Below are 24,206 nucleotides of genomic sequence, written 5' to 3'. Positions count from 1 at the left end.
ATTTTTTTTTAGATTGGGCAAACATCTTCTCATAAGAGCTCTGAGCAAGCCTGATGCTGAAAGTCTACTGACTTCATCAAGTTCAACTGAAATGCAAATTTGGCATCTCATCTATGGGTGGTTGGAAAATGCCTTGTTTTAAGTTTTGAAAAATGGATGAGTAGAAACTTGAACTGGGCTTTCATTTAGGAAAGTAGGCATTACTGTTGTCAAGTCTAATTTCTCTCTCTCCATTTGACAGTATGTTTCCAGGCAGAGTCTTTAATCAACAATTTAGGATTACATTTTGCCCATTAGATGGATAGTATGTCCAAAAACTTTAGCAGGCACCAAAAGGCAGTCTTAATTTTATAACAGTAAAAAGCCCCCTAGATTATTTATCTATCTATAGAGGTTTATAGAAGAAACTCTGACTTTGCCCTTAAATAGATGTTATTTCGACATGATTAGCCCAATGTAAATAGATCCGTGTAGGTATGTGCCGAGCTTCGAAAAAAAAACCCACTTACTGCCATACCGGCTTACCTCATCACAGAGAATTCATATAGAAGCATTTCACTACAGAATTACAAGTGGATGGTTTATAATATACAGAACATGGCTTGTTGCTTTATTATTAGATGTGATGAAATCCTGTGTTTGTAAAAGAAACTAAATGACCATTTCAGTGGATTAATGTGTAACATTCATAAACGTTCCCAGTGCTGCTTTCATAATTTGAAGACCAAGGGAAGGACCTCGACCTTTCCTTTTCACTCTACATTGTTCATCTAGTCAGAGACGCTTTTACTGAATGAGAAAAACAATAGTTGGACATGACTACGAGGTAAGAAAATAGGGGAAAGAAAAATCTCTGGGGAATTAAACCATGTGAGTAGTTTGACTGATGTTGATTCCAGGCTGTTCAAAGGGAGAGGGAAGCTAAATAATTTGGTTGTTTCTCAACCTTGACAAATAGTTTCATTTGACAGGATGAAATAATTAAGTCTTACTAAGGAATTTTTAATAAAGCTAAGTGATTTGTGGACATGAAAACCACCAATGTGTGGCAGTCTCTTTGTTACAGATTTTGGTTGCTTATAAATTCCTGATTTTAGTTTTCTTCCCCTGTATCTTTCTGCCCTTTCTCTAAATACTTACGAAATCTGAGGGATTAGAGTAACCCTGAAATGTCATACGATCCCAGAGTATTCCCATTCCTTCAGGCAGAACTGCATCCAGGGCTAAGCTCCCATATCCTAAGTGCATCCTTACTCTCTTGCTATCAACTTAGTTGTATCAACCAACAATAAAAACTCACTTCTAAAAAATAATTTCCTGGCATGGAGTTGTTGATGGTGTTCCACAAAGATTTATTAGCAACCATTATGCTGCATGCTGAAAATGAAAATAAGGAAGGCATGTTCTTTCCTTTGAATGACCCATAGACCTGCAAACCGATCGTTCTAGTCAAAGAAAGTTCTATATAATGAATAGCTCATATGAAGTGCAGCATCTAGAATGCTTGATAACCTTTCTGAGAGAAGTGTATGATGTCCTGCAGAATTATTTATTAGTTTTGCAACTTTGGACAAAGTATTGAACCTCCTCATCCAATAATTCTCTAATCTGCATGTTTAGCGGTTTATAGTGAGGAATACATGAAAAGATGTACTGAAAGTGCTTTGTGAACACAGTAAGCACTACTGAACTCTAATGCAGTATTTCTATTCTTCTGAGCACTAATAGTTTATTTTCCTTATTCTGTTAATGAAAATGGTTGGTTGTCTTGAAGTGCTAAAATATTTCCAAGATACACATTTCCTACTAGCCTCAATCTTGCATCAAGCTACTTTGTTGTAAACCAAACCACTAAATTTTGTTCCAGCTTGAACCTTTGTATTCATCATGAAGCAGACCTTGTTTTCTCTTTAGAACAGTATTATGGTTAATTATTGAATTATTTAGTGAGGCATAATTTATACAGCAAAATGTATTCATTTTGTTGTACAATTCAGTGAGTTTTCACAAATGCCTATCGTCACATAATTACCACAGTTAAGATATAGAACAGTTCTCTCAACTTCCAAACTTGGCCTTGTGTTGCTCCTTTGTAGTCGATCCCTACCCCTACCTCCAAACCCTGGCAAAGTAGATGAATTTTTACCATGTAGGGAACATAAAACAACTCACAAGTATGAAGGATGGTATATTTTAAGAGCAGGCAGACATCAGCTCTAAATGATCTAAGCCCTAGAATGTTTAAGTAAGAAGGGCCATAAGGGATTATTTTCAGAGGTCGTAGGCGGACACTCTGGACTGGATCCATTCCATTGAACTGCAGTCGTTGGCCTGCCTAGTATCTTAACAAGTATTTCAATTATTGGTCAATCTTTAAAAATAGAAAGATTTCAGATACAAACCTGGATTTCTGGCATTCTCTGAAAAATTGAAAATCTGGCTACACTGGCGCCCGCATTTCCATGTGGCAATTATTTTTTTCTGGGTTTTACTCTTGGTCATCCATTTTAAATAGGGCTTGTGCGCCTACCAAAGCAGGGGTTGATCAATGGGGAGAAAGGGAGATGTTTATGAATCAGTTGATTTGAAGATCATTGGCTTTGAGATCTTGTCTATTCTTTTTTTTTTTTTTTAAAGATTTTATTTATTTATTTGACAGAGAGACACAGAGAGCGAGGGAACACAAGCAGGGGGAATGGGAGAGGGAGGAGCAGGCTTCCCGCGGAGCAGGGAGCCCGACGCGGGGCTCGATCCCAGGACCCTGGGATCATGACCTGAGACGAAGGCAGACGCTTAACGACTGAGCCACCCAGGCTCCCCGAGATCTTGTCTGTTCTGAGGCACAGTCCAAAATCACCGAGGGTGCCTTTCCTTAACTGTGCCTCTGTACATTACCCTTAAAAAGTAAAGAAAGAAAACTTTGAAAGAAAGTGTACTATCACCTGAAGATTGGAAAGGAGATTATCAGGGGAAAATCCTATTATGTAATAAAAAGACATAAAATTACACAGTGCTGTACAAGAAGGAAAAATAGCTCATTTGTGTTCTTGTTAAGTCTTGTTACACTCTCTTGCTGGGGATTTTATGTTCTGAAAGTCGATCTTCCTGTTTCTACTTTTGCCTGCCTCAATCCAATCTTCTGTAGCAGCCAAAGTAACCATTTACAAATACAAATGAAATCATGTCAAGAGCTTGCTTAGGGGCGCCTGGGTGCCTCAGATGGTTATGCGTCTGCCTTCAGCTCGGGTCATGGGATCAAGTCCCTCGTTGGGCTCCCTGCTCAGCAGGGAGTCTGCTTCTCCCTCTCCCTCTGCTGCTCCCCCTGCTTGTGCTCTTTTGCTCTGTCAAATAAATAAAATCTTAAAAAAATAAAAAAGAGCTTGCTTAAAACTCCACAGTTGCTCTTTATTGTACATAGGATAAAATCCAAACATTTTTTTTGTGGCCTATAAGGCTGTCATGATCTGGCTCTCTCCCCCATCGCTGACCTCCTCTCCTATTCCCTTCCCTTACTTGCTGACCTCCAGCCACGCTGGCCTCCTCTCCAATCTGTGGGGAATGTCATTCCATCCCAGGAGTTGTGTTAGCCACTGTTCTGTATGCAGTGTTCAACCTCCAGATCTTCTCATGACTCCATCTTGGTATTGGAGTCTCTCTTAGCTCAAACCTCACCTCTTCCGAGGGTCCTTCCCTACCCATACAAATTAGACACAGACGCTCAGCCCTTTCCCCATTGTTCCCTACACATTAAGTTCCAATCTTGAGTTGCTTATTTTCTGCCTCTTCCTCTGAGGGGTTGCCTAACTGACTGCTCTTCTAAGGGTGTGGCATATAATAAGTGCTCAGTAAAAATTGTCTAATGAATGAAAGAGTAGGTGGGTAACTTTCTCAAACTCATGGGAAACACTGGAAGGAGGAAATTTATAGTATTCTTTCCAGAAGTTAACACTCGTTCAAGTTATTGAATTATGAGGATGTTTGGAAACCAGAAAAAGGATATTTTAATCGCAGGCATTGTTTTAGACAATCATTAAAGTTACGCAGATAAACACATTTTTATTAAGAATTCACTTTGTTCCTAGATTAGTTTTATATCTCTTCAATATTGGTAAGAAGGGACGTTTTTCAGTTTAGACTTTTAATTAGTGTGAATAATGAACCAATAGAAAATATTTTTCTCTTGTTATTTAGTTTTGGTTCTTCTGGCAATTTCCCTAAAATGCACAGAAGCGAAATGGCATGGGAGTATTTTGACTTGAGGCAGAGTTCTTCTCTAAGTAGACCTCTCAATTTGAAAGCCCTCCATGCTCTGCATGTTGTTTTTGAGAACAGTTGGTACATACCTCATCTATTTGTGATTTGAGACAGAATTTTATCATTGTTTTAAAATCTAGTTTCCTTGGAGCTTAAGGGAAAGGTTTCATTTTCCAAAAGAAGAATTTTGCATTTATTTAAAAGGAAAAAAAAAAAAGAACAAAAACTTGTGCCATTCCCCAAGTAAAATCTGTCTTCAAATCTGCGGCAAAATAAGAAAGTGATGAGTTGGGTTGAAGGTCACTTTGCATAGTTTAATAATCACATTCAAACACTTGTGCTTAATGGGTTGTTGACAATTTCAGAAAACCAGATGTCCATCAGAAACAGATTTACTCCTTATACACTCTTGTTCTTAGTTGCCATTCCAAATCTGAAGATACTTGTGGGGGCATGAAAGATCTTCTTGGGAAAGATTTAAAATGTGGAATTGAAAGATACTTTATTTGATAGCACTTATACTTAACGTTGACTTCCAGACTTTGTCAAACAGTGTGACTTGCACAGAGATGAGCTTGATGTGCTCGTGTGTAAAGGTTAGCAGCACAGCCTTTAAATATTATTTCATGAATTTTAAATCATTTACCAGTAGAATATATGATATTAACATGGAATACAAAACATCGAAATTAGGGATTTGCCATAATTACGAGCCTAGCAGGGATTGATAAGAACGGAATCGTAACACTTCAAGGTGTTAGAAACTTCAATAAATTATTGTATGTGGTCTTTAGAACGTCAGCGTGAGTGCGGGGAGTGTGTGTGTGTTACGAGGGCCAGAACGGTTGTAGATCGCCGGCACCGATCTTCAGTGTTTGGTACGATAGCAGGGAGAGCACGGGGAAACACTGACAGACCAGGAAGAGCACAGATGAAAGGGAAGAAGGAGAAGCACTCTCAGCTGGGTTCCCTACCGGAGTAACTCACCTGGTGTCAGACGAATGACACACGGTGTGTTTCACAGATGGGCCCTCGGCTGAGATTCACACAGGCTCGCACGTTTATCTGTCACACAGATGTTTTGTCTTGTTTTGTAGCCAGCAAGGCAGCCGCTCAGCTTTGCTGGGGGATCACCTCCAGATGTTCAACCACAGGGAGACTCTGCTACCCCACTGAGAGTAAGCAGACAACTCCTCCCTGCATCTGGGGCCACTCAGCGACAGGACAAACTAGAACAGGGTTAGCCCATGCTATCTTTGTAATGGTCACATTTGAAGTTCAAAAACGCATACGACACAACACAATCGGAATCCTGAATGTCTTCATAAATAGCCAGAAACTTACAAAAACAACATCAAGGAATTTTTTTTTTTAATTTAAAAAATCTAAAATAAGTTAAACCTGGCAGGCAGGTTTTCTGTGACTTTGGTCTGTAGATTTTTCTTGCTGATGTTAATTGCTAATTTTTCCACGCTGGCAAATTAGCTTGCTTAAACAAAAACAGCTTTAGTCAAATACCCTTATTCCAGGTATTTAACTCCTTTTCTGCATTTGTATTTTGCAAAACTGTCTCCCGGAGATCCCATTTATCACTTTTGTATTTTATGAAACTTTGCAAAAGAGCATGTTTTATTTCAGAGATGGTGAAAAAGTGGTAGTTATTGTTCATGTAGACGTTGTCATTTGCTTCATAACCTGGGAAGGAAAGTGTCAACACGCTGTTACTAAGCATCAATTAAGCTTTCAGGTATTTAGCAAAAAAGATGATCGAGAGAGAAACAAGGACAAATCCTAGATTTTTGACCCATGCAATTGGGCATTGCTGTTCACTCAGATGAGAAAATTAGGTGAGCAAGAGGAGAATAAAGGTCTTCTTTGAGCTATTTCAAATTTATGATACCTATTAGGTATTCTAGATCTAAGGGAAGATGTTATTAAGGACACAGCTGAATATGCAAGTTTGGAGCTCGGGGAGACATTGGAATTATTTATATTAATTCAGTTGTCATCAGAACATAGCTGTTTCAGAGTAGAATGCAAACTGGAAGGGTATAAAACAGTTCTAGGTTTCTACTCTTTTTTTTTTTTTTTTTTTTTGGAGATGGCTCAGCTTCTCTTGGACATGAAATTCCTTCTTTATAAAATAAGGGTTTGAAGAATGTTACTAGAAATTTTCCAATGACTACATTTTATATGTATATGATCTCCGCTCGTAAGTTACTGTTTTATGTCAAGAAACATTTCTTTTACAAACCATCAAGGAATTCTGCCCTTGGAAGATCATTTTGCCATTTGGCCGTCTTGCCCAGTTATCATAGCATTATTCATTCTGGCACTTTTCTCCCTCATGTTTCCTTTACTACATCACAAGTGTAGAGGAAGCCAAAGGAACTGACTAGAACAAATGGCATTGTTTCTTTATTGCACACTGAAAATTGTTAATATATGTATCTATGTCAGTGAGATTGTAAATACTGACCAAAACTGATACATGGACTAAATGATGAGATTTCTGGGTCCGTCTGTGACCTCAGAAATACATTAACAGGTCAGATTTCAGAAGGTGTTTTGTTAAAATGTATGTATGATATATTCTGTGAACACTCAGCATTTGGTCACTATTAGAGATTTTCTTGGACCTATTTGCTATCTATGGGAAATTATATTCCAGGAAATTAGCGCACAGTTTGTCTGGTCTTTAGCTGTAGTGATATCAGTCTCTTACTTTCAAAGATGCTATGATTGTGTCTTGGTGCCCTTTGTGAGGTGCTTTACCCTCACTGACACCTATTAATATCCTAATTAAATTAAAATTAAACTGGATTTGGCATGAATGCAGTCATTACTGACTTTAACAGGAGAGATTTTAGTCAAATAGTGTGGATGAAAGACTTGTTGGCATGAATTCTAAAGAGAATGGGCAAAGAGAAATGAAGACAGTAAAGAGTGATAACTCAAGGAGTTTTGCTGTGAAGGGAGGTACATAATGGTGTTGGTGGGGGGAGCAAGGGAGGTTTTATTTAAGATGGATTATCATTTTGAAAATGCACACATACGAATATTCCAGCAGAGAGGGGAAATGTGTGTTGGAGGACAGAGTGGATCATTACAGGAGTGGATAGGATCCAGACCCTAAGCCAAGGGATTGCCTGAGATAAGAGTGAAAACATCGCTTTCAGAAGAATAGACATCGTGTTCATAAGAATGGGACAGCTTGGTAAATGCGATGGTAGCAGGATGTTGAGTTTCCCTTCAGAGGCTTCTATTTCTCAGTGAAATAATAAGCACAGGTATCAGCAGGGAGTGAAGAAAAGGTCTGGATTTTAGAGGTTGGAGGAGAGAGGAGGTAGTTTGAAATTGTCATTGTGAAAGAGTGGGAGTGAATTAACTAGAGAAATGTGGTAGGATTGCCAGACAGCACCAAGGGCCCTTTTGAGGGTTTTGCTCACGAATCTAAAGAGAAACATTCAGCATGATTGTAATTCGTTTGTTTCCTAGCTTATTCAGCTGCTTGGGTTTGGCAGAGATGTGGTATTAACCAAGGTTGGAAGTCTTACTTTTCCAGTAAAACCCATATTCAAAAGGGCAGGGGAGTTGAAGACAATGTAAGGGAGTGAATAAAAAAAAAAAAAAAAAAAAGTCTTCTTTATTTGAGAGAGAGAGAGAGCAGGGGGAGGGGCAAGGAGAGAGGGAGAGAGGGAGAGAAAGTGTCTCAAGCAGATTCCCTCTAAGGGTGGAGCCCCACATGGGGCATAATCCCAGGACCCTGAGATCATGATCTGAGCCGAAATCATGAGTCAGACACTTAACCAACTGAGCCACCCAGGCGGCCCAAGAGAGTGATTTTTAATGATAGAGAATGAAGCCTAGTCCAGCAAGGAGGGATGTGCAGGGGGGTGGGGTGGTGAGGGGGAGTGGTGGGCAGCGAAAATGTGTTAGGCTCAATCACTTAGAGGACCCTCTGGAGCTGAGGAGTGGTTGGGGTCAGAATATTCTGAGAATGAGCCAGAAGGAAGTCATGTTTGAAACCAATTAAGGAAAGTGTACAGCTACCATTAAAGACCAGGGCTAGGGTATGATCACAGCTTTGGGTGCTGAGGTAGAGCAGAGAAAAAGACCACTGGATGTGAGGAAGTCAAGGTACTGAGGGGCCATGTTGGGACGGGGACTGGGAAGGAGAGGAATAGCAATAGACGTTTCCTATTTTTACCGCTCAGGGCTTTCCTTTTACTTAGCAGGCGGTATCTGCACTTTCCTCTTGGTTATTAAATACTCCCCATATCAAACTTCCAGAAGCTATGGAAGTTGCAGAATCATTCTTTAGTAAGCAGGGACTTTTGATGTGACATTTCCTGGACAGTGGTCACGTGTTCCCTGGTGGACCTTTCATGAATGGCCCCTCAGTTCCTGTCTCATGGCCACACATCCCACATGGTTTTCTTCTCTATTCCTCACAGAGGTTCTTATGTGCAGGAACTTCTGAACGCCTCCCAGAGGTGTCTGCTTGACGCATACGTGTCCTTGGCCCACCAACTCTGATGTGCTAGCTCCCATGAATTTTTCCAGCTAAGCTTGGGTAGTGAGAGGGAAAAGTTCTACAGCTCACCAAGCATCCATCCAGAAGATGAACTGCAGCAATCTGCTTGCAGATCATCCCTCTGAGGGGCTCTTGCAGCTTCCTTCACCTGACTAGTGCCTTTCCTTAGATAAATCTCTTCTCCCCACAAGAATCTGTTCTGCTCTTGTACATCACACCTAAGGGGAGCGATAGAGGTTAAGGGTTGACTTATGAGCTCTCTCTCTGGAGAATGGGTGGATACTTGTCACCCAAAGTCCCTATTCCTGGTGTCCCAGCTCAAATTGGGACTTTTCCATTAAAATCCTGCCTGTTTTCTATGGTGTCACGTGTTCTTTTTCTAACAGCTAATTAGATGGGATCCTACAGTTGTATAATCAAAGTTCAGGAATATTACATTGTCTCTTTTCTCCAAAATCTCAGCAGTGTGCAAGGTATAATGTATTTATGTTATGAAGAGCTAATTAGCATTGGTACAAAAGTCCTGCAAATAGTTCCCTAAGAAGTACTTAGAGACATTTAAAGCATGGTGGGTTGATTGTTCTTATGCTCACAGCCCAGGAACAATAGATGTTAGATTGTAAGCACAAAGGAAATTAATATTTAAATTTGCCTTCTTCATTTTGACATAAAGTTTGATATATATTCTCTTAGCTTGATTATGTCTAATTTAAGATTGGTGATTACATTTTATTTATGGTTTTTCCTACATTGTGTTTTATTTCTTTAGAATCTTATTTTCAACCCAAACATGTTATATTATAAACTGTGTCACTCTCTCCAACATCATCTTCTAGCATTCTCCCCACCTTCTTGTGCTCAAACCCCACTGGCCTTTCATGTACTCCAACACACTGGACTCCCTTTTCCAGCGCATATACTGTGCCTTTGGCCAGAAATGCTCTCTACCCTTATTCAACCCCTCACACACATGTAACTAATGTCTCCTCCTTTTCTATCCTTCCTCTTTCTTGTCTCAGCTTAAACATAGCACCCTCTCAGTGAAAGCTCCCTTAAGCACCCCCAGTTCCACTCCTGTGCCAACTAGTGGGTACTCTTACAACACCCTGTGCTTCTGCCCATTTCATTTACCATACTTGAAAATAAGAATAAATTTATTTATCTTCTTGGTTCCTTTCTAACACACTAAACTCTAAGCTCTATGAGGGCAAGGTGATGGCTGTTTTCCCAATGCTTAGCATGGTGTCTTGAACACAGTTGACACTCTATAAATATTTGTTGCACAAATGAACGAAAACCCCCAATAATTTTACCGACCGTGAAATTGAAGGGTTTCGTCAGTGTATGCACAGCCATCTGAGGTTATGTGACCTGGAAGTCTGTAAGCCTAAAAAAGGGGAAAACACCCTTCAGAGTTGGAGTACTTAAATATTCTAAGTCTAAGCATGTGTTCAGTCTTAAAAACATGGGTGTGTGGGCGAGGTAAGCTTAACTGCACCAAGAGAAATTGGTATTCATGATTTTAGCGGTTGTATTCTAAGTGTGCTGTGCATTAACAATATTTGGCATGTTGCTTACATGGGCACTGACTTAACAGAAAACTCCAGTCGCTTTTGGAACCACAGCTCAAGCTCTGCCGATGATCCGTCACTGGGGTCATTGTGAATCAAAACAAGAGATCTGCTGTGACACGAAATCATCTTGAGAATTTTACCCCGTTTACTGAGCTCTTATACCATGATATTTTGCTGTTGTTTAAGTTAAATCTGTTCTCGTTTTTTTTTAAATCATTGAGCAGTTAATTCATATACTTCTGAAGATAAAGTCCAATTTAATTTATAAAATAAAGAAAAGGTCTAAATAATAGCTTTCAAATGAAAAATAATTCCTTCTTTGCTATCATTTCATTTGGATATGTTCATAAAACATTTCTAGTGCTATGACAATTTTTTTTAAATCCCACATCTTTTAAAAGTTTAGGATTTCAGAATCAATATTTCCGTGTTTTACCGGTATATATAAGAAGATGTTTTATCATTTGACCATTCAAGGTATCGGAAAATTAGATAGGCGAGGCCTTAGCATTTGTGCTCGTATTTTACAGCGATTGACATTTGTCAAAAAATGAGATTGTGGAAGTTTTTCATTAATTCCATTACATTTTCTCCTTTGAGAGAAAATATTCTCAGGTTTATTTGGGTTAAATTGTCTCAGTACAAACTACTTGTAAAAGTTCCATGGTTCCCATTGAAAACGCTTTTTTACCTTTTCCCCACCATTTTCTGAGTGCGTTCAAGAGTAATCCCTGAAAAAAAGCACTCAGAGACCCCGTTCTCTGCCTCCCACTCCAACACAATACGGCAAGGATGGGACTGCTTCAGATGTGGTATCACTGAGAAGTTTGTGGTATACAAATTCATTCTGCAATTGACATCCAGAAACTAGAAACCAAACCGTACTGAAGTAGAGTCATTAGAAATAAAAGTGTATTTTGCTTCTCTGTTACCACCAAAAACTATTGAATTTTGAACCCCTGAACACTCTCTTCTAGCTGCTTTCGAAATCTATTGAACAACTGAAGCAACCAGGCAGTCACCTGGAGGAAGCAGAGGAAGAGCTTCAGGGGGACCAGGCGATGCAGGAAGACAGAGCGCCCTCTAGTGGCAACAGCACTAGGAGCGACAGCAGTGCTTGTGTGGATGACACACTGGGACAAGTTGGGGCAGTGAAGGTCAAGGAGGAGCCGGTGGACAGTGATGAAGATGCTCAGATCCAGGAAATGGAATCTGGGGAGCAGGCTGCTTTTATGCAACAGGTAATAGGCAAAGATTTAGCTCCAGGATTTGTAATTAAAGTCATTATCTGAATATGAGATGCATTGCTGGTTTTGGTAAATGGATATTATTTCCTATCTGTTTATATTTCTGAATGATTTGATTTTAGTGGTTAAGGATTCTACTTAATGCAGATATATCTATATAGAGATTTCTCTATATACTGATTTCTATATAGATATCAAGGTTTCATTGAAACTCCACTGGTAAGGAAATACTTGTTACACTAAAATTATACTACATAAGTATACAAGTAATTAATAGGCTTTAAATTCATCTCAAAGCCTGCTACACCAATTACTTCTAAGGAAAATGAACTCACTGTTGTTTTTAGTTTATCTGTTGAGATCAGCGACTGCTGGATATAGTCACCCAGTCTGATCAATGAAACATTCTATTAGTTCTTGATTTTTTTTTTGATATGTAGAATTCAATTTTCACATTGTTGTACATAATGTATCATACTACAGTCTTGAACACTGTTAAAGGTAGTCTGCCCCTTCCTTCCTCTCTCTTTTTGTTAAGTTAAATGTTCTGGTTACCACGCCAACAGTCCTTAGGTTATTGTATAGATTGCAATTGAAAATATTAGGAATAGAGGTGGTTTTAAATATATAGATTGCAAAGTACAGCACTATTTTAAATATTACATTATGTCTCACCTAGCACTGCTCATTTTACTTTTATCTTGTGTTATTTGATGACACTGTCTATTGAAAAAGATCAAACGAAGCCGATGCAGATACCGGCCAGAAGTAATGTGCAGCATTATGGTCCAAACAGATACTATATGCTATCTACAGTTGTAGAAAACACAGTAATGGTATGATGATTATCTGATACGAAGTCCCAGTCACGTTTAAAAGAAGAAGGTGCATCATATTCTATAATCCTATCATTAGGATCTCTTAGGTAGAATTCCATAATGACTCGTTTTGGCAAATAAGAACTTAGGAAAGTTAGGCTCAACAACAGAATCTACTTGTATATAATGCACCTTCAGAAGGACTGTGTCCTTTGATGCTATGAAATGCAAACAACTTTGAAGGCAACAGAAGACTCTGTTTATTTAAGTCCGTTCTTTGTCAGGTTCCTGCTGTTCTCCTACAGAAAACTGATTCTATGAGGCTGAACAGGAAATGCCTTGTGGAAACAGGAAGTCCAAGTGATTCATGTAACGAGGAATGTAGGGGAAAAAAAAAAAGGAGGATAGTGTTTTACTCTTTCTGTTTTTAAAGGGCACTCTATGAATTGATTTATTGTCTAAGAAAATAACACCGCAAGTAGGGAAATTGTTAAGGAAGCTTTTCACTGGAACATTTCCTTCATACTCCCTTTTGATATGTTTACCTTGTTTTATAGGTTTACTTTTGTTAAGCTAGTTAAAGATTCCTTGTATTAAGACCCCTTTAATATGGATAATCCAAATTGACCTAGAATCTTTGTGAGGTTTTTTTCTATTAAAATATTTATATTTCTAAATCCAAGGTATTTTAAGGTGTAGTATCCTGTTTCAAAGGAGATATAGCGATTTTGCCAAATGTAGACATTGTAACAACTGTATGTTATTGGCACGTGTTGTTTACATTTTGCTGTGACATTTAAAAATATTTCTTAAAAAAAGGTCACTGCTAAAGATACATTATCCTTTTTTAAAAAGTCTCCATTCAAATTAAATTAATATAACTAGAAGTTAGAAAGTTTAAAACTTTTCCATATAATGAAAGTCCTTCTGTTAATTTGACAAATAGCTATAATAGGGCAACTTTTCCTATTACCACCGTATTTTGGTTAGTATATTCCTTAAGATTAAAATGACTTTTTGTCAGTTGTTTTGCATTAAAAATATGGCATTCCTAAGATAAAATTGTATATTTTTTCCATCTCATAAATATTCATTTTCTTTAAAGTCTTTTTTCAATCTCATAAAAAAGGGATAGTGCATCTTTTAAAATACATTTTATTTGGGGAGGAACATGTGGCTGAGCAGACTTTTGTATAATATTACTTCAAAGATATGTAATCACAAACAAAAAAAACCTATTTTTTATAATGTCATTTGAGAGAGCTTCATCAGTACAGTTGGTGGACATTAATTGTTTGAATTTGATAGTCTTTGAATTTAATCAAGAAACTACCTGGAACCAGTGAAAAAGAAAGCTGGACTTAATTCATCTTAGAATTAATTGATAAATGTCTCTTTTCAAATCTACTGTATTTATTATAATTTACACCCTTGAAGGTGATCTCTTGTTTTGTGTTGTAAATATATTGTTTGTATGTTTCCTTCTTGCCTTCTGTTATAAGTCTCTTCCTTTCTCAAATAAAGTTTTTTTTAAAAGATCCCCTTTCATACATTTGGCTTTGTGTAAACTTGATATACTTAATCGGATCTGAAGCTCATGCGCTAGGTCTCATATACCAAAATATATTGCCATTCGTTGTTGAAACAAGAAAATGAAGATATTTTGAGCAGTTATTCTTCGTGCCATTAAAAATAATAAACCCAACAATGATTTTAAACTATTTATGTCAGCTATTATCAAATAGCAAACACATGTAAAATTTGTTGCCTTTTCCGTTTCCCAGTGTGGCCTCTTTTTCATGATATGTTATCATGTTGGATGTCAACTTCCAAATATAAAATTTTATATAAATAAATGTTAATTCCTAACTTTGCTCAACTTAAAAAATTATTTTTAAAAAGGTTAACATAATCCCTCCAATGCAACAAGCACTCAATAAATATCAAAATAAATAATTTTCCTTGTATCATAATAATTTTATCTGATACAGTGACAGCCTGACCTACAAGTATAAAGTAACAGCACATAAACGTAAAGAGAAAAAAAAACTAATTAAATGACCTCCCCTTCTATGGAAACGATTATTATAATACTAGTATAAAGAACAAGGGGCCTGGCTCAGGTAAAGGAAAGCGGGCCATAGACATTCCTGCGCCATGACATACCCAGCTCTTCTTCTGGTCAGTTGCTAGCAGAACTTCCATCAGTCAATACTTCATAATGTGTTACTGTGTTTTTGTTCCCTTAAACTAAACTTTAATAGCATCATACAAATTAAAATTATTCTAAATCACAGCATATTGCGTTAGATTATTGAGAATTCTGGAGCTAATATCATTGACTATTACAAAATGGATTATCATTCCATAATACCATAAACCTGATAATTTGGTCAGAGTTGTGGGAATACCATTAGCTATAATTTCCTAAAAATTGCCTTTGGACTTTTATAAACTTGATTAACTTGGTACCAGAGATCCTCAAAAAAAGAGTTGGAGGAACCAATTAGATAATGGTTTTATACTGTATATCTGATTTTTGAAGTGTAAAGTGGATGTTTCAATAAGAAGTATCAATCTCATGTTAAGAACTTTCTCTTCAGGAAAATATTTTTTGCCAGGACTTGCAATAAATAAACCTTAGACTTCCTGTTCTGGCAGTAAAAATCCACCTTCTCATTGGTAAAGGTGGTTGCTGAAATGGAGACTGTTAACTTTTCATAAATTTGAAAAAGTTGTCTATAAGAAATTTTTTACTTTGTTTTATACTTTTTTTCTCTAAAGGATGTTGAAAAGGAATTCAGACACTAACCATTTTTTTTGAAACCTAGTACTCAATGGATGTATAGGTAGACAACAGTATTTTTTTAATTTGGCATTTCTTTGTGAATTTTTTCAATAATGGAAGCACAGAACTGTGGGTATACAATTGTGAACTAACAATGGTAAATAATCAAGGTCTACAAATTATAACCAATTATAATCAAGAACTTGGAGATGCAAGAGAAGGAATTTGAGAGGTAGATTACCATTCCCTTTATTATTGATAATTCCTCCATCCGGATTTTAAAAGTGTGAGAGAGCAATCAAAGAATTCTGGCAAATAAAACAAGATATTGGGAATGTGACTTTTTAGAACTTCTTGATTTAGATTTGAAAGGTTTTCTAATTTCGTAATTTAACCTTCTTTAAGGCTTATAAACTGTAAGGTTTAGACAATGCAACCTTTTGGGACCATCTTGATTTACAAAAAGATTTTCACTTTTAACTATTGGAAACTTACATGTCTAGCAACTCATTTAGTCCTCACAACAATTTTATGGGGTAGATATTGTTGTCTCATTGTAGAGATGAGGGCACTGGGGCAAAAAAAAATGTTAAATAAGGTCAAGGTCACCCAATTAGTGACAGTCTAGCTCTAATTTGAACCCAGGCACTCTGGCACCAGAGTCCTTATTCTCTCCCTTTACTACCACACAGAATTTATGCAATTCTTTTCATGTGTCCAGGTTTATTAAATCATCAGTTCTCTCTCTCTCCCTCCCCCCATCAGCATTTCCAAACTGTTTTGAATCAATTTTCTCTTAATCATTGCTATAAAGTAGGAGATTAGGACTTTTTTTTTTTTTTTTTTTTGTCTAATGCCTAGATGAGCAGTATCATCCTTGGACACATGATGTTCATCCATTTTGAATCATGAAAATTTGTGAGTTTCTTTTTTTCTGCCCAGAGCCAGTCTTAGGAAGGGGTGAAACAGAATGCCTGCACTTGGGGTTAACTTTCTGGGGGGAGAGAAGGAGAAAAGATTTCAACTAGGTCACAGCTGTCCTTTGCCACTTACCTTCATTCCCCAACCAAAGCCAAATACCTATTTCTAAGCAGTTAGGATGCTGCCTTTTAAAACCTTTTTTGACCTATTGAGGGTGCACTTGATAATCATTCTGACCTAAAATAGTCTGTATAAAATGTTGGGAAAAGGAAAAATAGAGACATTTGTCTTGAGTTCTTGTCTTCCTAGGTGATTTTTCACTTGAAAGATGCATAAAAATCCTCTTGAGAGAAGTCATTGGCAATTCGGATTCTGACCACACCTACCAGAGGTTCTGATTCTGTTGTCCTGACAGAGAGCCCAGGAGTCTACATTTTTCAACAGATAATGTTCTGGAGCTGTCCAGGGGCTCTAAACCACTTCCTGAAGTATAGCCTGACTTATAATAGCTTTTACCTAAGCTCCTTGGACTCTTCCTTCACAGTTTCCAAAATAGACTATCTCTTACTTCTCGTATATTGTTTCATCTGCATTTTAACTCAGCTATAGGTTATTCTCACTATATTTACTGCTATTACTGCTGTGATAGTATCTGTTCTTTTGTTTTATTTCTCTCTTCTCATTTAAACAGTTGTTCAGCTTGTTGACAGAGTATTCACCAAGACTTGGCAATTTATTTTTCTTCACAAGTTCTGAGCTATTTGTTGCACATTGTTTTTTGTTTTTGTGTTTTTATTGAGATAAAATGCATAGGACATAAAATTTACCATTTTACCCATTTTAGAGTATATAATTCAGTGGATTTTGGTATATTCATGATGCTATGCCACCATCACTACTATCTAATTCCAGAATATTCTCATCAACTCAAAGAAATCCTGTGGCAATTAAGCAATCACTCCCCAATCTCTCCTCCCTCCCACCCCTGGCAACCACTCACAACTATTTTGTGTCTCTGTGGATTTGCCTATTGTGGAGATTTGGTATTAATGAAATCATATACAATGTGGCCTTTAGTGTGTCTGCATAATGTTTGCAAGGTTCATGTAACAGTACTTCATTCCTCTTTATGGCTGAATAGTATTCCATCGTATGAATATACTACATTTTGTTTATCCATTCGTTAGTTGATGGACACTTGGTTTTCACTCTTTGGCTCTTATGAGTAAATGCTGCTATGAACATTCATGTGCAAGCTTTTATGTTAACATACATTATTCTCTTGGGTATATACTTAGGGGTGAGTGAAATTCCTGGGTCCTATGGTAATTCTGTTTAACTTTTGAGGAACCGCCAGATTGTTTTCCACAGCGGCCGAACTATGTTCTACTCCTACTAGCAGGATAAGAGGGATTGCAATTTCTCCACATCCTTTCCAACATTTGTTATTTTCCTTTATTAAAATATTGCAGCCATCCTAGTGGATGCGAAATATTAACTCGTTGTTTGGATTTCTATTTCACTAATTGCTAATAATATTGAGCATCTTTAAATTTATTTACTGGACATTTGTATCTTTTCGGGGGTAATGTCTGTTCAAGTCCTCAAGCCATTTTGAAATTGGCTTCTTAGTTTTTTTGTTGTTGAGTTGTAAGAGTTTTTAAATATATTTACTGGATACCCAAAATATGAATTGGAAATTATCAAATATGTGAGTTGCAAATATTTTCTCCCATTCTGTGGGTTGTCTTTCTGCTTCTTGATTGTGTCCTCTGATGCACAAACATTTGTATTTTTGTTAAGTTCTATTTTTTCTTTTGTTGCTTGTGCTTTTGGTGTCATACTTAAGAAACCATTTCCTAATGCAATGTCACAAAGATGTGCACCCATATTTCCTTCTAAGAGGTTTCTAATTTTAGCATTTACTTTTAGGTCTTTGATCCATTTTCCAGTTATATACACTTAAAAAAATACTCTTCCATTTGAGTTATTTTTAAAGGGAGAAGAACTTAATGATCGTTGGGCTCCACTTTCTCATACATCATCTCTGTTTTCCTTATTTCTAGCTGATCTTGGTCTTGCTTGTCTGCCACTCCTGTTGCTGTCGCTCGTTGCTTCCTAGCTTTTGAGACTGTCCCTTTTCTCTTTGTCCCAGGGAACCATTTAAATGCTACAATCTTGCTGTTTATTGTATCTAATATAAACTGAAGAAAACATTAAGTTTGTCTTTCCTTTAAGAAATGCCTTTTCTCTGGTGACCTTTAAAAACTAAACCAGAGTTATTTTCCTTCATTTCTATGACCGAATTCTATCCTGGTTACTCATTTTTACTCACGTCTACTTTGCACTTATATTTTATGTTGAACCCATGTTTGCAACTCTACTTTGATCCTTGTGCCTTTGTTGACAGAATTTCTGCAAAGATCCCTGTATTTGTACTGTCCAAACTGGTAGCCACATATATCAATTGCGAATTTAAAATGCAACTGGTGTGAATTGAGATATGCTGCAAGTATAAAATGCACACTAGATTTCAAAGCCACAGTATCAAAAATATATTCATATCTACGTGATAATGATGTATTTGGTTGCATCTTAAAATAATATTTTAAATATATTAGTTTATGTAACAGTATTGAAGTTAATCTTACCTGTTTTCTTTTACTTTCTTGATATGGCTATTAGAAAATGTAAGATTATATGTGTGGCTTGCGTTGATGGCTCACATTATATTTTCTGCTATAGAATCCTGCTTTAGCTTATCTTCCTCTCATTTTATATTGTGTTAACAGATTCTCACTACATCATTTTAGAAATAGGTGGGCTATCAAACCTGAACAAATTAATATTTGCTCATGCCAGAATATTTCTATTGCTGTTACTCAGTCTAACATAGACCAGTAAAATGTTAGTGTTAGGAGGATATGCACATCTTAATGATTTAGGGTTTAAAGATCTCTTTCTTTACCTTAAAGACAACTTGAAGTCTATCAAGTGCTTTATTAATACTTATCAGTTGTAAAGACTATGGACTTATCTCTCCACTCTCATCTCAAAGTTTTTAAATTCACTCTCTGTAAAATGTGCTGTTTTATCCAGCTTTTCCATTTCTGTCAGCGGAACCACCCTTTAGACACACTGGACAGATTATCATGAAATCACCTTTGATTATTTCCTCCCCTTTATTTCTTTTCTTTTTTTTTTTTTTTTAAAGATTTTATTTATTTATTTGAGACAGAGAGAATGAGAGACAGAGAGCATGAGAGGGGGGAGGGTCAGAGGGAGAAGCAGACTCCCTGCCGAGCAGGGAGCCCGATGCGGGACTCGATCCCGGGACTCCAGGATCATGACCTGAGCCGAAGGCAGTCGCTTAACCAACTGAGCCACTCAGGCGCCCCTCCTCTCCTTTATTTCTTATAAGCAATTGCTACTCCTGTTTCTGATTTCCAAGCCTTCATATCTCTTTACTTTCTCTTTGGCTCTGCTTTGCCTGCTCAATACCTTAATAGTGAAACAAATTCATTCTTTTATTATTGCAATAGCTTCCTTCCACATCAATGTGATCTTTCTACTAATTCAATTAACTTACTGTAAAATACCGTTTTTGCCTTCTCTGTTGTAACAGAACCTACAACATCTACCTAATTGTTTCATCTAAATGGTATCATGGAGTTTCAGTCCTCATAATTCTGCCTTTATACTCAGACCAAGCACTCATCCCTCCCAGTCTAACTGAATCACTTAACCATGCACAGCAAATTCTCAGCGTGGGACTCCAACCTCATGGTTTCATCAAACTTTTTGCCCTACCTGGAAAGGCTTTCACTCCCTTTTTTAAAACCTACTTTGCTTTCTCTCCTTTATGCCATCTCTGATTTCTCGAACCCACTCTAATAACTCTTCGGTCAACTTGGAATTTGTTCCATATAACTTACTGTATAATTTTTCTTTAACTATTACCTGTGTGTCATGTCTTTTTGCTTCTTAAAGCCAACGCAAATATGCAGTGCTCCTAACACCACACAGAGAACCCATGAAGTGCTCAATTAAACTTCATTTGAATGGATTTTGTTTTTTGTTGGTGGTGGTTTTTAGCGTTCAACAGTTTGTCAGTTGCATATAACACCCAATTCTGGGTTTTATTTTACATTTCTCTTTTTCAAATCTCGTAACGGCTAAAGGACATTTTCTTCCCTATTATGATTTCAGGCTCACTTTTGTTTTCTATGTGAAATATAGAATCATTTTTTTCTTGACTATTTATTGTGCTGTATGTCACGTTAGTAATATTTTTTTACACCGGCTCTAGTGGTCGTAGTTACTATTTAATTTTTATTTTCAGCCAGGGGTTAATGATGGAAATTTTTTTATTTAATATTCCCTAAACTGAATTGATTTGTCATAATTTATATTCTATATGAAGCATCATTGTGCTGTAATACTGGACACTTTTTTATTTTTTTAAAGATTTTATTTCTTTCAGAGAGAGAGCGTATGCACGAGGAGGGGGAGGGGCAGACACAGAGGGGCTCAAGTGAGCCCACTTAGGGGCTCCATCTCATGACCCTGAGATCACGACCTCAGCTGAAATCAAGAGTCGGAGGCTTAACCAACTGAGCCACCCAGGTGCCCGGGACACATTTTTAAATAAAAATAGTATGTCAGATGATTTTCATGGTCTTTAGAGTACTAATTTTTCTATATCCATGTATTCTGTAGATAGTTTTTGAAAGGTAGAGTTTGGAAAGAAGAAAAAAATGATGCATATTAATCTTAGAGACAAAATCAACCTCATCTTTATGCATATTTAAATAAAGAGAAGTGTTACTGAACACTGATAAGTTGTTTTGACTATATACACACCAGACTTAAAGAGTGGCATTGCTCCTTGTCTTTGAGACCCATGTGAGGAACTGCCTCGTGGTTCCAGTGCTGATGCAATAGTCAGACCACAGGAGTTCCAACTTCATCATCTACGGTCAATACCACCTGGAGCAAATTACTTAATTGTGCCAAGCCTCAGTTTACTCATTTGTTAAATATGATTGTCATCTTTTGTTGGATTGCTGTGAAGCTTAAATGGATTAGTTTATGTAAATAACATAATATATGGTAGCAAAATTGGTGCAGAGTAAAAATTAGCTATTGCTATTAATGTCATATTAATGTAGCATCACTAAAAACTTTTTGGAACTTCAGTAACTTTCTTCTCCTTAGCAGGAACCTATCTCACACTCAGTTTAACTTTTTATTTTATTAAAATTTTATTTACTTTTGAGAGAGAGAGAATGACAGAGAGAGAGAATGAGAGGGGTGAGGGTCAGAGGGAGAAGCAGACTCCCTGCTGAGCAGGAAGCCCGATGCGGGACTCGATCCAGGGACTCCAGGATCATGACCTGAGCCGAAGGCAGTTGCTTAACCAGCTGAGCCACCCAGGTGCCCCTCAGTTTAACTTTTTCCTAGTGAGTAACTCACTGCTTCCCCACTGTGTTCGTGTCCTCGCCCACAGAAAAGGGTAATATATATACTGCAGGAGGCGGTCTAGATCTTACTCAGCACCAACCTCTTCACAATTTGTGGGGAAAGACCCAGGTTGGAATGATCTTTGCGAGATTCTGTGAGTACATTACTCTTCTTCCTCTCCGCTCCCTTTCTTTCCACCTCCTTTAGCGACTATAAAAAGAACTCCAAGATTTTTTTAAAGATTTCAACTCAGGATTCATCAAATTTAAAACACCAGGTATGAATGAACCATATGATCTTCATTCCAAAAGATGTATTAAGAAAACATATCGGTCAGGGAGACAGTCTTCTGATAAGCTCTGTCTAGGCCCAGCTCTCTTCTAGCATTAATTCCCACCCCATTATCAGCACCAAAGCCGGCACTCAGGAAGCACACCTCAGAAAATTGGCCTTGCCTAGGAGCCTGCAAGGGATTCTCTTGACATTTGCATTGGGCTCTGCCTTTCTTTGGAGTCAGGAGGGAGGAAAAAAAAGCACTAAACTTTTCTGTGTCTTTGCTTTTTAACAAATGCTCTGAGAATCTTTTTTTGGGTGGGAGGATTTTTTTTCTACTCTCTCCAGTTGGGTGAATGTTAAACTTATTCCATCTGGGAACAAGAAATCCTGCGTTGATGCCTCCATCTTAGTAAATTGCTCCCTTGTTTTGAATAGTCATCAGTCCTCTCTGTTTTACCTCCATTTAACATGATAAAGAATAAGCTTACTTTACACTCTGTTTTTTAGCATCTTAGATTCTGTTTTGGTCATGATGGTGATGTATCAAATCCCTCTTTTCTTTATTTATACTTCACCAAAGTAAATTTGACATTCAGTTTTTCTGGTACATATTTTAAATGGTTTGATTTTTTGCTTTATTGCTTGAATCATCTGACAAACTCATGAAAATATTCAACTTGATTCTTTTTTAAAAATTTTCTTTATCTAATACAAATTTCAAGTATCACTCTATATTGTATGCCTTTATATATGTATCACAATATAATTTTCTTCTAGATATAGAAGCAGATGAAAAAATTTTTTCCCAAGAGGCTCTCCCAGGGATTCAAAAAAGTCCAATTTCTAATGTCCTGGGTTTTTTCTTTTCCGAATAATTTGAATTAAAATGTTGAGCTAAATGAATTGAATTGAAATGAGGTTTTTATTTTAGTTACTTTAACTCTGTAAATCGTACTCATTTTTAATCTACCCTTTTGAAAAGTATACACAAAACTCCACTCATTATATATGTACAGTTTGATGAATTTTGACAAATGTGTACACCAGAATCTAGATATAGAATATTTATATCACTTCAGGGCGCCTGGGTGGCTCGGTTGGGCGACTGCCTTCAGCTCAGGTCATGATCCTGGAGTCCCCGGATCGAGTCCCACATCGGGCTCCCTGCTCAGTGGGGAGTCTGCTTCTCCCTCTGATCCCCTTCCCTCTCGTGCTCTCTGTCTCTCATTCTCTCTCTCTCTCAAATAAATAAATCTTTAAAAAAAAAAAAGAATATTTATATCACTTCAAAGAGTTCCCTCCTGCTGCTTCTTAATCAAGCCCCCACCCCCACTCTCCACTCAGCCCCAGGCAATCATTCATCTGTATTCTGTCACTATGCATTAGTTTTAGTTTTGATTTTTCTACAATTTCATATAAATAAATTTTATAAAATGAATCTATGATATTTTCTGTCTGGATATTTTTTTTTTCATTCAGAAAATGCTTCTAGATCCATCCATGTGTGTATCAGTAATAATGGTCTTGTCTTATTGCCGAATAGCATTCCATTATATGGATATGTCACAATTTGTTTATGCATTCTTCTGTTGATGGAAATTTATGTTATTTCCAGGTGTGGGTGATTAAGAATATAGCTGCTGTGAATACTCTATACAAGTCTTTATAGATATTTGTCTTTATTTCTTTTGGGTAAATACCTAGAAGTGGAGTTATTGAGTTGTGAGCTGTTTGTCTACCTTTATAAGAAACTGCCAAATTACTTTTGATTATTTAGTATTTTACATTCTCATCAGCAAGGTATGAGAGAGTTCCTCTTGCTAACACTTGGTACTGTCAGATTTTTTTAATGATATGCACTCTAGTGGATGTGTAATGGAATCTCATTGTGGTTTTATTTTGTGTTTTCTTGATATCTAGTGATGTGCATCTTTTCATGTGCTTGCTGGCTATTTGTAGAACTTCTTTGGTAAATTGTTGATTCAGCTATGTTGTATATTTTTTTAATATTTTATTTATTTGAGATAGAGAGTGTGCATGAGCGCGTGTGAGTGCAAGCATGAGCAGGGCAGTGGGGGGCGGGAGGGAGAGGGGCAGAGGGAGAGGGAGAAGCAACTACTCCACTGAACGGGGAACCTAACAAGGCACTCAATCCCAGGACCCTGGGCTGGGATCATGACCTGAGCTGAAGGCAGACGCTTAACCAACTGAGCCACCCAGGAGCTCCTGTTGCATGTTTTTGTTGTTGTTGTTGTTGTTTTTATTGGAGTATCTGTCTTTTTATTATTGGTTACGGGAGTAACATATATTCTGGATACAGTCCATTTC

The 24,206-nt window shown here is 37.2% G+C and overlaps 1 protein-coding gene across 7 annotated transcripts in view; it reads left to right on the top strand.

The window, feature by feature from the left end:
* HDAC9 (histone deacetylase 9) overlaps positions 1-24,206 on the top strand; it is a 918,445-nt gene that overhangs the window by 544,536 nt on the left and 349,703 nt on the right. For 6 of the 7 annotated variants that reach the window (XM_054505263.2, XM_054505258.2, XM_054505260.2 and 3 more), the window contains one exon: positions 11,343-13,968. In XM_054505263.2, the coding sequence (XP_054361238.1) occupies positions 11,343-11,657 (315 nt within the window). In that variant the 3' untranslated portion in view covers positions 11,658-13,968. Of the gene's footprint in view, positions 1-11,342; positions 13,969-24,206 lie in introns of those variants that run through there. The other variant, XM_054505257.2, reaches the window with a different exon arrangement.

This window comes from Mirounga angustirostris, unplaced genomic scaffold, assembly GCF_029215605.1.
Source record: "Mirounga angustirostris isolate CCGP_5_RB_7025 unplaced genomic scaffold, mMirAng1.0.hap1 SCAF_12, whole genome shotgun sequence".
In the NCBI taxonomy this organism is placed as follows: Eukaryota; Metazoa; Chordata; class Mammalia; order Carnivora; family Phocidae; genus Mirounga; species Mirounga angustirostris.
The sequence above is the reverse complement of the archived record's forward strand: the minus strand, read 5'-3'. Positions and strand labels throughout refer to the sequence as shown.